The sequence below is a fragment of the Mastigoproctus giganteus genome, chromosome 14, assembly GCF_048544385.1.
Source record: "Mastigoproctus giganteus isolate SK-2022 chromosome 14, ASM4854438v1, whole genome shotgun sequence".
NCBI lineage: Eukaryota > Metazoa > Arthropoda > Arachnida > Uropygi > Thelyphonidae > Mastigoproctus > Mastigoproctus giganteus.
The window spans coordinates 49711538-49726786 of NC_143588.1; the positions used below are offsets into that span (position 1 = coordinate 49711538).

At 36.2% G+C, this 15249-nt stretch overlaps 1 protein-coding gene across 7 annotated transcripts in view; it reads left to right on the plus strand.

Annotated features, from left to right (window-relative positions):
* Lasp (LIM and SH3 domain protein Lasp) overlaps window positions 1-15249 on the plus strand; it is a 280500-nt gene that overhangs the window by 107735 nt on the left and 157516 nt on the right. For all 7 annotated transcript variants that reach the window (XM_090388896.1, XM_090388900.1, XM_090388895.1 and 4 more), the window contains exon 5: window positions 10630-10701. In XM_090388896.1, coding sequence (XP_090245022.1) covers window positions 10630-10701 — 72 coding nt within the window. The remainder of the gene's footprint in view (window positions 1-10629; window positions 10702-15249) is intronic.

Below are 15249 nucleotides of genomic sequence, written 5' to 3' on the forward strand. Positions count from 1 at the left end.
AATCTTTGTGGGCTTTCAAATCAGAGCTTGTGCAGGATGAAAACTTTGAAAAATGCCTCCCACACATTACAGCTAAGAGCATGTCAGGCTCAAATGGATTTGTGGAAACTTTTGGGGTAACCACAGGTGTCCTGCAGAAAAAGATTGGATTTAGAAACTGCTTAATACATGTAAAGAAATGGGGTGCCACATGTCTCTGAAACTTCATTTCTTGCATTCACGTATAGTGCCTTTTGTGAAAACCTTGGGGGAAGGAATTCATCAAGATATTGTCAATGGAAAATTGCTACCAAGGTTTCTACAGGTGTGAACAATATAATGAAAACACCTGTGATAAGAATTACAGGTATGCATTAATGTGGTGTTGGGCCATCCTTTATTTTTAAACCAGCTTGTATTATACATGTAATAGATTCAAATAAATACTGACCTGTATTAAGAGGAATATTGTTCAGTTCTTTATGTAGGAATAGTTCAAGCTCCTCGAATGATGATGGGAGCGCCACCTGCTTCTCACTTGCCCTTCTAAATATGCCCACAGCGGCTAGATGATTTATAAGTCTAGCAATTCTGGCCATGAAAGATGATTAGCCTCAGTTTTGTGCTCTTCAAACCCTGATTGGACACATCTGCTGTGTGGATTGGAGCATTATCATCTTGAAACATGGCATCGATAGTGAGGAACAATGGCTTGATCATTCAGAATATCAAGGTGATTAGTAGCAATAATTTGTCCATTCAGGGTGACGATAGGACCTAAAGAATGCCAAGATATTGGCATTCCAAAACCATTGTTGATACTCCATGTTTGGCAGTTGCACAACAGTCAGGATGATGCACTTCCTTTTTTGTTTGCAAAATGTGATTCTCCGTGATGTTGGAAAAAGTGTGAATGATGATTCATCTGAAAATGACTAGTTTCAAATCAGCAAGTATCCAGTTTTTGTGCTCCTTACATAATTGCATCCTCTTTCTAGCATTGCCATCAAGATTGAGTGGTTTGGTAGTAGTGGCTCTACCGTAAATTTCTACTCTATTAGTAAAATATATTGAGAATAGTAATAATAGTAATATCTAGTAATATATTACTATTATTACTATATAGTAATATATTACTATATATAGAATATATAGTAAAGTATATTGAGCAGTACAGCTCTGATTCATACTATCTAATTTCTACTCTATGTAGTACTCACATTAAGTTCTGCAGTTATTCTTGAGACAATAGTGTTATGTGTTTTGGGTTACAGTCCTTTTCAGTGTTGGATGTTGAACCACAACATTATAGACAAAGTGTACCAAAGAAAATGTGCACATAATTTTTAAAATTGTATGTAGTGTAGTTCTTTTTTATAGTGGTGTATTATATTATTTTAACTGTGTATAAAAAGTGTATTGGGTTTAAACTGTAAAATCGATAGAATAATTGTAACTAGTCTCATGTGGTTTGTAATGATATAATCAGCAGTTATTACAAAAGCTATACCTGGTAGGAGTAAAAATGTTAAATATTTGAAGTCATCATGCAAACCTATAAGGATTCAAAATGATAACTGAAATTGAATGGGAAATGTTTTTTTTTTTTTAAGTGCCCTGCATGTCATGTCATTGAATTTGTTGGTATTCCTTTTTATGAGCATTATATGTTGCAGATTTTTCCTAATTATGAGCTGGAACTTTTTTCTGAAAGTGGTCAGTGCTAGAGTGGATGACACAAAAGTCATTAGCAAGGGCACATGATGCAAGAAAGGAACCTTATATAGCATCAGACAAAAAAAAAAAAAAAAAACCCTTCTCATTTCACTCCCTTCAGATGTTTATCTAGTTCTGCCTTGAATCTGTTTAAGCTATCAACATCTACAATGACAGATGGGAGTTTGTTCCATCAATCAACTACTCGCTGGCTAAAGGCAAACTTCCGCACATCTGTCCTACAACTGTCTTTCCTCAATTTGAATTTATACCCTCTCAGGTGATTATTCTGAGCAAGAGGAAGAATCTCTTCAGCATTGAGCATGCTCAAACTATTCAAGGCTTTATACGCCTCAATCAGATCACTTCGCAGGTGCCTAGTCTCCAGACACCGTAATCTGCAAAACTTAGGCCTTTCTTCGTAAGAGTAACCCTTTGTTCCATTCAGTAATCTTGTTGCTCATCTCTACTCGTTCCAACAGCTTTACATCCTTCTTAAAATGAGGCCTCCAGACCAGTATACAGTTCCAGTTCTCAAGGTGTGGACTGACCATTGCCTTATACAAGTGGATAATCGCCTCCTTATCCCTGCTAGAAAAATTCCTATATATCATTGAAAAGACACCATGAGCTGCTCTTGCAGGCCGTCTGCACTGCTCAGAAAACTTCATATCTGCCTGCACAATTACCCCCAGATAATTTTCATTCTCTACCACTGTCAGTGTAGTACCACAGAGTTGATACATTAATCTGGGGTTACTGCTTTCCATATGTAGTACTTTACATTTGCCACCTCTTAGCCCATCTGCACAACTTTTCTTGATCCTGTTGCAGCAGCATAGTGTCATAAGTCCTTAACAACCCTGTCAACCTTCGTATCGTCTGCAAACTTGGACATTAAGCCTGATATACCATCATCAGTATCATTTATAAATACAGAAAACAACACTGAACCCTGAGGGACTCCACTAATAACATTATTCCACAAAGAGCGGTGTCCATTGATTACCACTCTGTCTTCTACCACTCAACTGTCCGTTTATCCATAGCAGCAATTTGCCTCCAATGCCACACTGCTCCAATTTGTGCAGCAGTCTTCCATGTGCAACAGTATCAAAAGCCTTTCTAAGATCCAAATATATGATATCAAAGTTATTCCTTGCATCCAGTTCTTTTGTGACCACATCATAGTATCCAATCAAGTTGGTCAGGCAAGACTTCCCCTTAACAAAACCATGCTGTGTCTGAGCTATAACTGAAGTCTTGTCTAGATGATCCTGCAGTGCTTCTTTAACCAGTGCCTCCATTAATTTCCCTGGAACAGAAGTTAAACTAATAGGTCTATAATTACTTGTTGCTCTTTGATCCTCTTTTGTGATTTGGGGTCACATTTGCACATCTCCAGTCTATGGGTACCTTCCCCGAGTCCAAGGAAGCACTCATAATTATGGCTAGGAGTTTGCTTATTTCCTTTGCTTCCTCCTTTAATATAACTGGATAGCTCCCTTTTTTATATTTATCTTCAAAGGCGGGTGCCTTTTTTATGTTTATCTTCAACAATTTCTTCTACACTTTGCTCTCAGTTATTACAAAATCATTTAGCTCACTGCCAGAATTTAATTCACCTCTGACATTCCCCTCCCTGAATAACACCATCTGTGAATATAGATGCAAAATACTGGCTTATTTTGTTAGCCCTCTGAGCAGGATCATCAACAGTTGAACCATCAATATCCAGTGGACCAATCTGATTCATCCCTTTCCTTCTAGTGTTTACATAGGTAAAGAACTCTTTGCTGTTTTTCTTTGCATCCTTTGTCAAAGATTTCTCATAATCTGCCTGTGCCTGCCTAATCTCCTTTGTGACTTGGTTACAGAGCAGCTTATATCTATCATAGGCTTCCGTGTCACCCATTAATTTATATGTATCGCATGCATTTTTCTTCTCTGCCGCATGTCTCAATAGTTCATCTGACATCCATTTAGGCCTAAACATTGAACAATATTTCTTAGTTGGTATGTAAAGCCTAGTAGCTTCCAAGATTAATTCTTTGAATGCTTCCCATTTTGAATTTGCTGTTGGTAACATCATCAGTTGGTCCCACCGTATAGAATTTAAATACAGTCTCTGACCATTGTAGTCACCTTCAGGAAACCAAAAACCCTTCCCTTTACCCCTGATTGCAGTTACCTCTTTGAGTAAATCCCACTTCAGCACACTGTAATCACTGCCACCTAGTGGTTCCTTTATCTGCAGATTCTTAATGCATGAAGAATCACTGCTGATAATCAGATCAACTCCTAGTTGCCTTCCATACATGCTGGTGTAGAAACCAATCATCCAATAAATCCACAAAAGCCTTGTTAGTGTGAGTGACCAACCCACAAATTCCAGTCAATATCTGGGAAATTAAAATCTCCCATTATAAGACTCTGATTTACTGGCCCACCCTATTTCCCTGTACAGTTTTTTATTATACTCTTCATAGTCATTAAGCCTATAACACACACCTAGTCTCAGTTTTGATCTCCCAGTGCTTATGTCACACCAAACTGACTCGACACTTCACTGTCCAGCAATGTCGACTGGTTGCACTTCCTTGGATTTTGTTTCTTAACCCATAGCATAACCCCTCCTCCCTACCTATCTTGTCTATCCTTTCTGTACACATTGTACTCCCCAAAGAATTTCCCCAGAACAGAAGTTATGCTAACAAGTCTGTAATTACTTGTCATCCTTTGATCCTTCTTTGTGAATTGGGGTCACATTTGCATATCTCCAGTCAATGGGTACCTCCCCTGAGTCCAAGGAAGTTCTCATAATTATGGCTAAGGGTTTGCTTACTTCCTTTGCTGCCTCCTTTAACTGGATAGATCCCATCCAACCCAGGTACTTTTCTTTTGCTTATTTTCAACAATTTTTGCTCCACTTTGCTCTCAGTTATTACAAAATCATTTAGCTCACTGCCCTCTTGGCATTCTTCTCCTTGAGTATCTCATCATATGTAAGTGTTGATGCAAAATACTTATTCAGTTTATCTACCTGTGCAGAATCATCAACAGTTGAACCATTGATTTCAAGTGGACCAATTTTATTCATTCCTTTCCTTCTAGAGTTTGCATAAGTCAAGAACTATTTTTTTTTTTTTTTTTTTTTTATTTGCATCCTTTGCCAAAGATTTCTTGTAATCTGCCTTTTCCTGCCTAACCTCCTTTGTGATTTAATTACAGACAAACTTATGTCTACCATAGACTTCTGTGTCACCTGTTAATATACAGGTGACCCCTGCTTAATGCTGATAATTTGTTCCGGAAAAACAGGACACTAAGTGAATTGGCGCTAAGTGAGTGCCGTATTCCCGTAATGTAACATATGTATTTGTGAGTCGCATTCTATACCAAGATGACTCACAAATAATAAACGGTAGTGAAAAGATGCCAAATGTAGGTCAAAATATTTAATATTAAAAATCTGTACATATAAAAGATTCTCCGTTACATACATATATAATTATGGTAATTAAATAAATTGTAGGATTCCTTAGGGTACTGATTTAATTGACTTAATAAATAGTAGCAATAGCTTAATTTCCAGTACTTACCTTAATATAATCTGCAGTTGGGCTTAGAGTGAATAAGGTTGAAATAGGCTAAAAATTGAATTTAATGTGGATGAGCTTAAATTTTTGAACGGAGTTAAAATATGCTCAAGGAAATAGAAGTGCATGTCTTCATCCTTGGTTGTCATGAATTAAAATTGAAAAGAATTAGAACTATGAGAGTATAATCAAGAGACCAATAGCCGTAACGATAGGCTTTCGTTATTAACGTCTTCAGTTGGTAATAGTTAAGAAAGAGAGAGTGCATGTATTTAAAAGAATTCTAAGTTCCCGTGATGCTCTTTGATGCATGTGGGAATCTCAGGTGCGTGAGATTCCAGACCGAGGAGAGGTTGTAGGGTACTTTTGCATTTAATACGTTTAATTTAGATTGATGCTGAAACCATTCTATGATAAGGGCTTCATACTGATAAATTCTGAAACTAGATTGTAATTTAATAATGGGGATTGCTGAATCTACTAAAGGTGTGTGGATATGGGATTGTACATGTAAAGTTAGTTCTCTATTTGCTTGTCCAGTTTTAAAGCTTTTATAATGGTAATATGCCCTTGTATTTGATGTTTTTGTAGAGCCGTATTTTGAAGTAGTGCTTCCGATATAGCATGATTTACATTTTTGCCGGCGTTTTATTAAGTATACTATGTTGTGTAAATCACAGATTTGGTATTTATAAGTTTCTTTATAAGAATTAAACATGGATCCTAGTTTATTGTATGTTGAAAATGTGAGTGTAACGTTCGTATTTGCAAATATTCGACGAAACTGTCTAGCAAGGTCACTGTGATAAGGAAGAACTATGTGTAAATTGTTGTGTGTTATGTTTGGATGGATTATTAATATTATTTTGGACATTGGAAATAGTTTTTTGAATTAACTGTAAAGGGTATTTTCTGGATATAAATTTTTCTGTAAGATATTGAAGTTCATTAGATAAGTTGTTTTGTGTTGAACTGTATTTGATGGCATTATATATTTGATTGTACAGGACAGGTTTTTTGTGCTAAAAGGGTGGTTTGACTCATAATGTAAGTATTTTCCAGTGTGGGTGTGTTTTCTGAAAATTCTAGTTCTGAGTTGAGTATCAGTTTTATATATGGTAAGGTTAAGAAAATTTAATCGTCCATTTTCTTCTAATTCAAGAGTACTTTAATCTATCGTGAAAGGAATTAAATTTAGTAAAATGGTTATCAGTTATAGTTTTATTACCAATTATAAGGATGTCATCAGCATAGCGTGTGTATAACTTTAACTCTGTAAAAGTAAAGGGCAGCCATTATCAACCCACTGCAGGATGGAAGCCTCCTCAACAATTCATGCTGAGGGAAATGGACCATAATCTGCCACGCTGGTCCAGTGCGGGTTGGCAGATCGGCCGTATTCAGCAGTCAGGGGCTTGAACCCTGGTCTACTCAAAGAGCATGTGCCACTTCACTCCCGCTCCTGACCACTTGGCTACGGAGGCCCTCCTTTAACTCTATATAAGGTTGTAAAATTTGGTTTTCTATGGAGGCTAAAAATATTTCGGATGGGGGGGTGGCTAAGATCCCTAATCCCATAGGTTTTTTTTTTTTTGATTTGGTAGTTGTTGGCGCATCGGCTTCTGTGGCCATATTGCACCTCCCAAGGTTTTTGCAGTACTTTGATCCAAGCCCGAGGCGGGAATCGAACCCGCGACCTTTGGGTTGCCGGGCAGGTACTTTACCCACTCGGCTAGCCCGGTCGGCAATCCCATAGGTGAACCAAATGTTTGTTGATATATTTGGTTATTGAAATTGAAATGTCTAGTATCTAAGAGAAATGAACTAAGTTCCAATATGCTATTGATCGATCGAGAGAGAGAGAGGTACGATTGATTAGGGGGCTATCATCGGTTAAGAAATTGCGTAGAGCCTGTAGATTGGTTGGTAGATGTACATTAGTGCATAGGGATACTATATCGAAGGATACTAAATTATCTGTGTTGGAAATAGTAATGGGATTTATTTTCTCAAATATGAATTGGATGGTATTATTAATCAGAATTTATCAGTATGAAGCCCTTATCGTAGAATGGTTTTGGCATCAATCTAAATTAAACGTATTAAATGCAAAGTTACCCTACAACCTCTCCTCGATCTGGAATCTCATGCACCTGAGATTCCCACGTGCATCAAAGAGCATCATGGGAACTTACACGTGCTCTCTCTTTCTTCACTATTACCAACTGAAGACGTTAATAATGAAAGCCTATCGTTACGGCTATTGGTCTCTTGATTATATTCTCATAGTTCCAATTCTTTTCAACTTTAATTCATGACAACCAAAGATGAAGACGTGTACTTCTATTTCCTTGAGCATATTTTAACTCCGTTCAAAAATTTCAGCTCATCCACATTAAATTCAATTTTTACCCTATTTCAAACCTTATTCACTCTAAGCCCAACTGCAGATTATATTAAGGTAAGTACTGGAAATTAAGCTATTGCTACTATTTATTAAGATAATTATGGTAACTACATTAAGTATCAAAATTAAACTTAAAATGCCAATTAAAATCATGAATCTATTAATCTGATGGCCCTGGGCTGTCGAGTTTTCATATATTTGGTCAATTTTGGGTTGTACTTTATCCCTCTTCCTAGTAAACTAAAAGGGTTTTTACTTTAACATCCCCTGCAACGTTACCACTCAACAATAAAGTCAACCGATCCTTCACTGCTTTGAAGCCTGGCATGTTTTTTTCCTTCTTTCGATATCAAACTTCTTTTAGGCATTCGTTTCCAAAAAAGTCCTGTTCTATCTATGTTAAAAACTTGAAGTATAACACCTCTCTTCAATAATTTTAAGTTCTTTTTTGAAAGTTTCAGCTCCTTGATTTGTGGCTTCTCCCTCAATTTTAAATCTATTGAACCAGCCCTTACTAGCTTTAAATGGTTCCACTTTTTTTTTTTTAGGTGAGCTTTCTTCAGATTATCGTATAGGCTAATCACTTTTTATTTAATAACATTTAACTTAACGGAATTGTGCATTGGATATTATCTTCAATAAAATTATTTTGAAGTCTCCATTTCAATTATAATAGCTGGCCTAGCCATAGCCAATTTGTTCGCTTTCAGTGGAACAGCCGTCTTTCCTGCTGCTAAAATAAATTCTTTATTTTTTATAATTGCTCTTACAGTTGAATCTGCTAGTCCTAAATGATTGCACACATCCACTTGTCGTTGAATGGAATTGATTCGCTTCAAAACGTATAATTTAATTTTCAAATTCAGTCTTTTTCTTACCTTTGTAGGCTTCATGCTGCATCCAGACGTTGCTTTTTAATTCTTATCCGCCATTATTCATCTTCGAAAATGTAACTGCATTGCATTAATTATTATACAATGTTCGAGTAAACTGTCTGTTTCCTAACAGTGTACTGAGGTATGACTAGACTTTGGATAAATGCCTATAACGCAATTATTACAAGCAATATACTTCAACATTTTTGAAATGTTGATCTCGGAATTGCGTAATAAGCCACCATACTGAAATTAAATTAGCGTGGAAGAAAATTTCACTGATTGTGAGAAAATTTTTTGTAAGTTGACGGAAACTTTTTAATTCTCTTTTGCTGTTGATTTTCAAGCTATTGACTACATCAGATGAAACATTTTGTCAAACATGCCAAAAATTTAATCTGTATGCTGGTAAAAGAGCATTATAGTGAGTTGTGACAGCATTAGAGTGAGATATGGGTTATAATATAAGAGGTGCCTCCGTAGCCAGGTGGGAAGGAGCAGCAGTGCGTAGCACACGCTTCTTGATTAAACTGGGGTTCGAGCCCATCACCACCAAATATGGAGGATGAGGAAAGATCAGGGAATCACCACCGCATTTCCCGCAGCAATATGGCCTTAGTTGCTAATGCTCCTAAACACCAAATAACAACAACAATATGTCTCTTTAGTTCATCTGACATCATTAGGCCTAAACTTTGAACAATATTTCTTAGTTGATATAAAAAGCCTAGTAGCTTCCAAGATTAATTCTTTGAATGTTTCTCATTTAGAATCTGCTGTTGGTAACATTATCAGTTGGTCCCACTGTGTAGAAAATAAAAACTCTGACCACCGTAGTCACCTTTATGAAAGCAAAAACCCTTCCCTTTACCCCTAATGATAGTACCTCTGAGTAAATCCCATAGCTGTGCACTGACGCCTCCATAGCCAGGTGAGAAGGTGCAGCAGTGCGTAACACATGCTTCTTGATTAGACAGGGGTTTGAGCCTGTCACCACCAAATACGGAGGATGCGGGAAGGTCAAGGAATGACCACTGCATATCCCCGGAGCAATATGGCCTTAGTTGCTACTGCTCCTAAAAAAAAACCAAACCAATAGCTGCATGCTAATCACTGCCACCTAGTGGTTCCTTTACCTGCAGATTTTTAATGCATGAAGAATCACTACTGATAATCAGATCAAGAATATTACTCCCTCTGGTTGCCTCCCGAACATCTGCTGTAGAAAACAATCATCCTGTAAATCCACAAAGCCTTGCTAGTGAGTGAGTGACCAGCTCACAAGTTCCAGTCAGTATCTGGGTAATTAAAGTCTCCCTATTATAAGACAGTCTGATTTACTGGCTCACTTTATTTCTCTGTACAGTTGTTCATTATATACTCATCAGCGTTATTAGGCCTATAACATACTTCTACTCAATTTTGCTTTCCCCGTGCTTATATCACACCAAACAGACTCAACAATCACTGTCCACCCATGTCAACTGGCTTCACTTTCTTAGATTTTGTGTGTTTCTTAACTAACAGCATAACCCCTCCCTTCCTATCCTGTCAATCCTTTCTGTACACATTGTATTCTCAATTTAAATTCTGCATTCTTTATATCTGTGTGACATCACATCTCTGATATCTCAACAATATCTGCCTTTCAATATATACGCAAGTTCCATGAAAGGGATTACTTATGTGGTTGTTTCTGATGAATCATTTGCTTTCAATATAAGATTTGGTTCTTTATACCTTTTTAAATGTTGCTGCATTTGCATGAGATTTTTTTTTTTTTAATGATGTAGCCTTTAAGCTAATTTTGCTTTCTACTACTAAAGTAATAAAATTGACTATTTTTGATTGTTTTGTGGGCAAGTGAAACTGATCATTTGTTAAGAGTTTATAGTGATTTAGACATTATATTAATCATTATCATTTGCTTTTCAGTAATAGTATAAGCTAAATAATATTTTGCTTGTAGTATTACTATCCATATATTGCTCTTAAAGAATTTTTTTGTAATATAATAACTTTACTTGTACTTAATCTTGTTTTAACATTGCAGCTTTGAACGAGTTTGAATATTCAAAGGAGCCATCTAATAGAGATACAAACAAAAATCCTCCTTTAGTTCCAGGTAAAAAACTTATCAGTGGAGTAATTATTGTGTATAATTAATAAACGTAATAAAACATGCATTTTTCATAAATTCTTTAAATTAAATGACTCATTATGCATAGTTATTAGCTGATGTTGCTTAATGTAATTTTTTAGTCTACTGGTGGTTATATGAAATTTCATACAACATATATCCACTTTTAGGGTATACTAACTTCATTTAGTAGTTTTCTAAAATTTTTAGTTCAGAAATTAAATGACTTAGTTATTATGAATAACCTATGCTTCTCAGTGTAATTTCGACTTTCTGGCAGTTGCATGAAATCAGATGCCAGCTAGTGTGAATTTACTGGGTGCAATTGCTGTAGTGCACATATGTTCTGACTGTTATTTGGAGTGGAGGGGATGCACCAATGCAATCAGTGTAAGGACTAAAGTGTGTGTTGTTGTTTTTTTTTTTACTAGCTTTTAATATTTACATATACAAGTCCCCAGACTACTTAATCTGGCATAGCATACAAGGTAATGGTCAATTTTGGAGCCATATCGTGTATGTATTTTTTTTTATTTTATTTCATTCAATAGTTTTCTCAAGTTTTCAGTTGAGAAATAGGTCTGAATTTTACCTAGGGAGGCACTAAATTATTCTTGAGTAAACAGATTGGTTTTTGCATGTGAAATAGCAAATCATATACATGTGGCAGGGGGGGGGGGTTAAAATGTTTGTGGTTTTCAGCCTTTGTTGTGGTTTTGTGTTTGTATAGAATTGATGACAATAAGATTTCACTTTGTTTCTAAACTTGTTTTAATGTGAGTGGCAGCAAAACTGTTGAAGTGGGGGATGCTGTGGGAGCAAGAATATCTAAGGGAGTTGATGGGGAAGGGCTTATTAAAGTTTGGGTGTATTTTTGTTTGATAAATAGGATGATTATTTATCATATTGGCATTTCAAACTCACATTTATGCTTATTTGCATGTGATAAAAAAAAAAAAAAAATCAGTAGGGTTTAATTTTACTTTAATCCTGACACAGGTGTGTGGTTAATATACCCTCTCATTTGTTTCTTGCTAAACAATAGTGCTACTTTGGCAAATGACCAACAAACAATTTTAATTGCATGTATTTGTCATGATTGTAGCTGGAGTGGACAGACTGTAGAATGGAAACTACTGTTAATTCAATCACCCCCCCCCCCCAATAAGTACAGTTGGACTACTCAAATCTTACGGTTGGTTCTTTGTCATCACCCATTTTCCTGTTGTAATTGGGTATCCCAGGGTAGAGATTTTACTTCAAAATCTTGCAGTTTTTCAGACAGTGGTCTCAGAACGATTTTAAATTCTATGTGATGGGAAGCATTCAGGGAAGTAATTGTAAAAACTACTAGACTTTTCATGCCAACTAAGAAATACTGTTTAGCTTAGACCTAAATGGTTGTGATACTTGGAGTTCCACATGCATTTTTCTTACCCCAGAGGAAAAAAATGCATGGGATGCATATGAATTGTCAGGTGATACAGAAGCTTATGGTAGATATAAACTAGTCAAACTAGTGTAATCAAGTCGCAGTGGAAATTAGGAAAGCTAAAGCAGAATACTAGAATTCTCTGGCAAAGAATGGAAAGAAAAGCAGCAAAGACCTCTTTACTTCTATTAGCAATAGAAGGAAGGGTTGAATCACACTGATTCTGCTCAGGTTGCTGACAAATTGAATAGGTATTTTGCTCTACATTCACTCACAAGTAGTTCTTCAGGAAGGGGAATGCCAAAAGTTCATTAAAATCTAATAGGGAGCTAAATGATTTTGTGATAACTGAGAGGAAAGTGGAAGAGAAATTGTTGAAACTTAATATAAAAAATGGTGCATGGGGTGGATTGGATCTATCCAGTTATATTAAGGGAGCCAGGAAAGGAGGTAAACAAACTCTTACTCATAATTATGAGTACCTTTTTGGATTCGGTGGAGTTTCCTATTGACTGGAGATGTGAATGTATCCCCACTTCACAAATTTGAATCAAAAGGTGGCATGAGTAATTACATACCTGTTAGTTTAACTTCTTTTCTGGGGAAAATAATGGAGTCACAGTGATATTTCCAGGGTAATAGTGAATAAATGCTTAACGTGGTGCCTGATGGACTTGTTAGTGCTTTTCTTTAATTGCTGCATGACTGCTAGGTCAAGAGGAGTTTGACATTATTTTATCAATTAAAACAATTATTAACTATATTTAGCAGTCATTCAAGCCTGACCACATAGTGAACCAGTCTTCCAACACATGCTAATATTACTGCATTCTCACACTTCACCACTTGACTATGTCAGGCTTACATTTGTTACAATAACAGTGTTGATTGATCAGTCTGATAGACCATCATTTTCTGAAAAGTTTTTTATTTTGATTCTACTCTTTACATAAAAGTGCTAGACCTGTTATTAATTGATTACAACACTTGTTAAATGTAAATTTTTTAGTTAGTTGTAATTTAAAAATGTTTCTTACTTCTGTTATTATTATTAGCTATATGGTGCAAGGAAGCCTGAAGCTTATGCTGCATCAGGCAAAAAAAATTCACAAGTTGAGAGAGAGAGAGAGAGAGAGAGAGAGAGAGAGAGAGAGAGAGAGAGAGAGAGAGAGAGAGAGAGAGAGAAGTAGAAGGGAATCACCAAGAAAGAGAAGAATTACGATATTCAGCTCAGGACTCTGGGTGTGCCAAGCCCATACTCGCCAGATGTGAGCCCCTGAGGTTATTGATACTGAAACAATTTTACTTCATCCAATAAAAAAAAAAACTATAAACACAAAATTATTAGTCACTTCCATTTATAAGTTTATAAATCTTTTAAGTTCTTAAATTTAAACTCGTACGTGCATGCAAATTAATGCTTTATAAATGAACCATAGTGTCAGTTTGAGACAGTAGTATTGACAGATGTAAGAAAACAAACTTGATACAGCATCAGTAAAAAAACAGGAAAAACAACCCTTCAATCACCTGTCCTAATTCCTTGAATTTATTGAAACTACACACTTCTAAAACACCAGATTGAAGTTTGTTTTGACTACCTGCTGGCTGAGAGAACATTTCCACACATCTGTCCTGCAATCATCCTTCCTCAGTTTGAATTTGTCCCTCATGTATATAATCTGAGCAAAAAGAGGAAGGATTCCATCAGCATCGAGTGTACTGAATCCATTAAAAGTCTTAAAACCTTTCAATAAGATCTTGCAAGTGCCTAGTCACCAGGAACTGTAATTTGCAGAACTGAAGACTTTGTTGGTAAGAGCACACACCTGTTTCCCTCACTAATCTCATTACCCTTCTTTGCACCCATTCCAGCATCTCTGCATACTTCCTATAATGAAGCCTCCAGAACTGTATGCAGTACTCAAAATGCAGCAGGTCAATTGCCTTATACAATTTAATAATCATCCCCTGATCCCTGCTGGTGAAATTCTTGTATGTCGTAGACAACACCTCATAATCTGTTCTAGCAACACATTTGCACTGTTCAGAGAACTTCATATTTGATTGCACAATTAATCACAGGTCTTTTCCATTCTCTACTACTCTGAGTAATTTATCTCACTGTTAGTTAATCTGGGATTTTACTACTCATATGCAGTACCTTGCATTTGTGAATAATAAATTAACTTCCACTTCTCAGTTCATCTATCTAATTTTTCTAGATCTTGTTGCAGTAGTGTATCCTGATTACTGTCACACTAACCACCTTGCTACATTTATAGCATCTGCAAACTTAGACATTAAGCTTTTTATGCATTCATCAGTATCGTTAATAAATATTGAAAAAGAGCAATGGGTCCAGTATGGAAACCTGGGGAACTCCACTAATAACATAAGCCAAGAAGAGCAGTGCCCATGTATAAACACTATTTTCTCAGACTTTACCATCTTTTTATCCGTATCATTGCATTGCCCTCAATGCTACACTGCCCCAGTTTGTACAGCAGTCTTTTGTGTGAAATAGTATCAAAAGCTTTTCTGAAATAGAAGTTTAGAATGTAAAAATTTATTTTTTGCATCTGTTTTTGTTACTGCATCCTAGTATCCAGTCAGATTGTTTAGGCAAGATAATTCCTTAAGGAAAAAACCATTGTGTGACTGCATTCTGCCAGCTGCATCAATTTAACTTGCAACTCCATTTTCTTTGGAACAGAAGATGCGCTTACAGGTCTGTAATTGCCATCTGATTCCCCTTTGTGACTAGCAGAGAAATTTGCATATTTCCAATCTATAAGAACCTTCCCTATAGGAATCCAAGGATGCTATCATAATTATGGCCACTGGTTTCCTTACCTCTTTTGGTGAGCCACATGTGCCTTCTTATTTCCTTTTAGTTTCAGTGACTCCTCTTGTACTTAGTTATAACAGAATCATTTAGTAGTAGTGGCATGTGATGTAAGAAAGCAAGTGTATGAGCTTATGCAGCATCAGCCAAAAAAAAAAAAAAAAATCACACCATTCCCTCCAAATGCCTGTCCAGTTCCTCTTTAAATTTATTTAACCTATCAACTACAACGACAGATGGAAGTTTGTTCCAG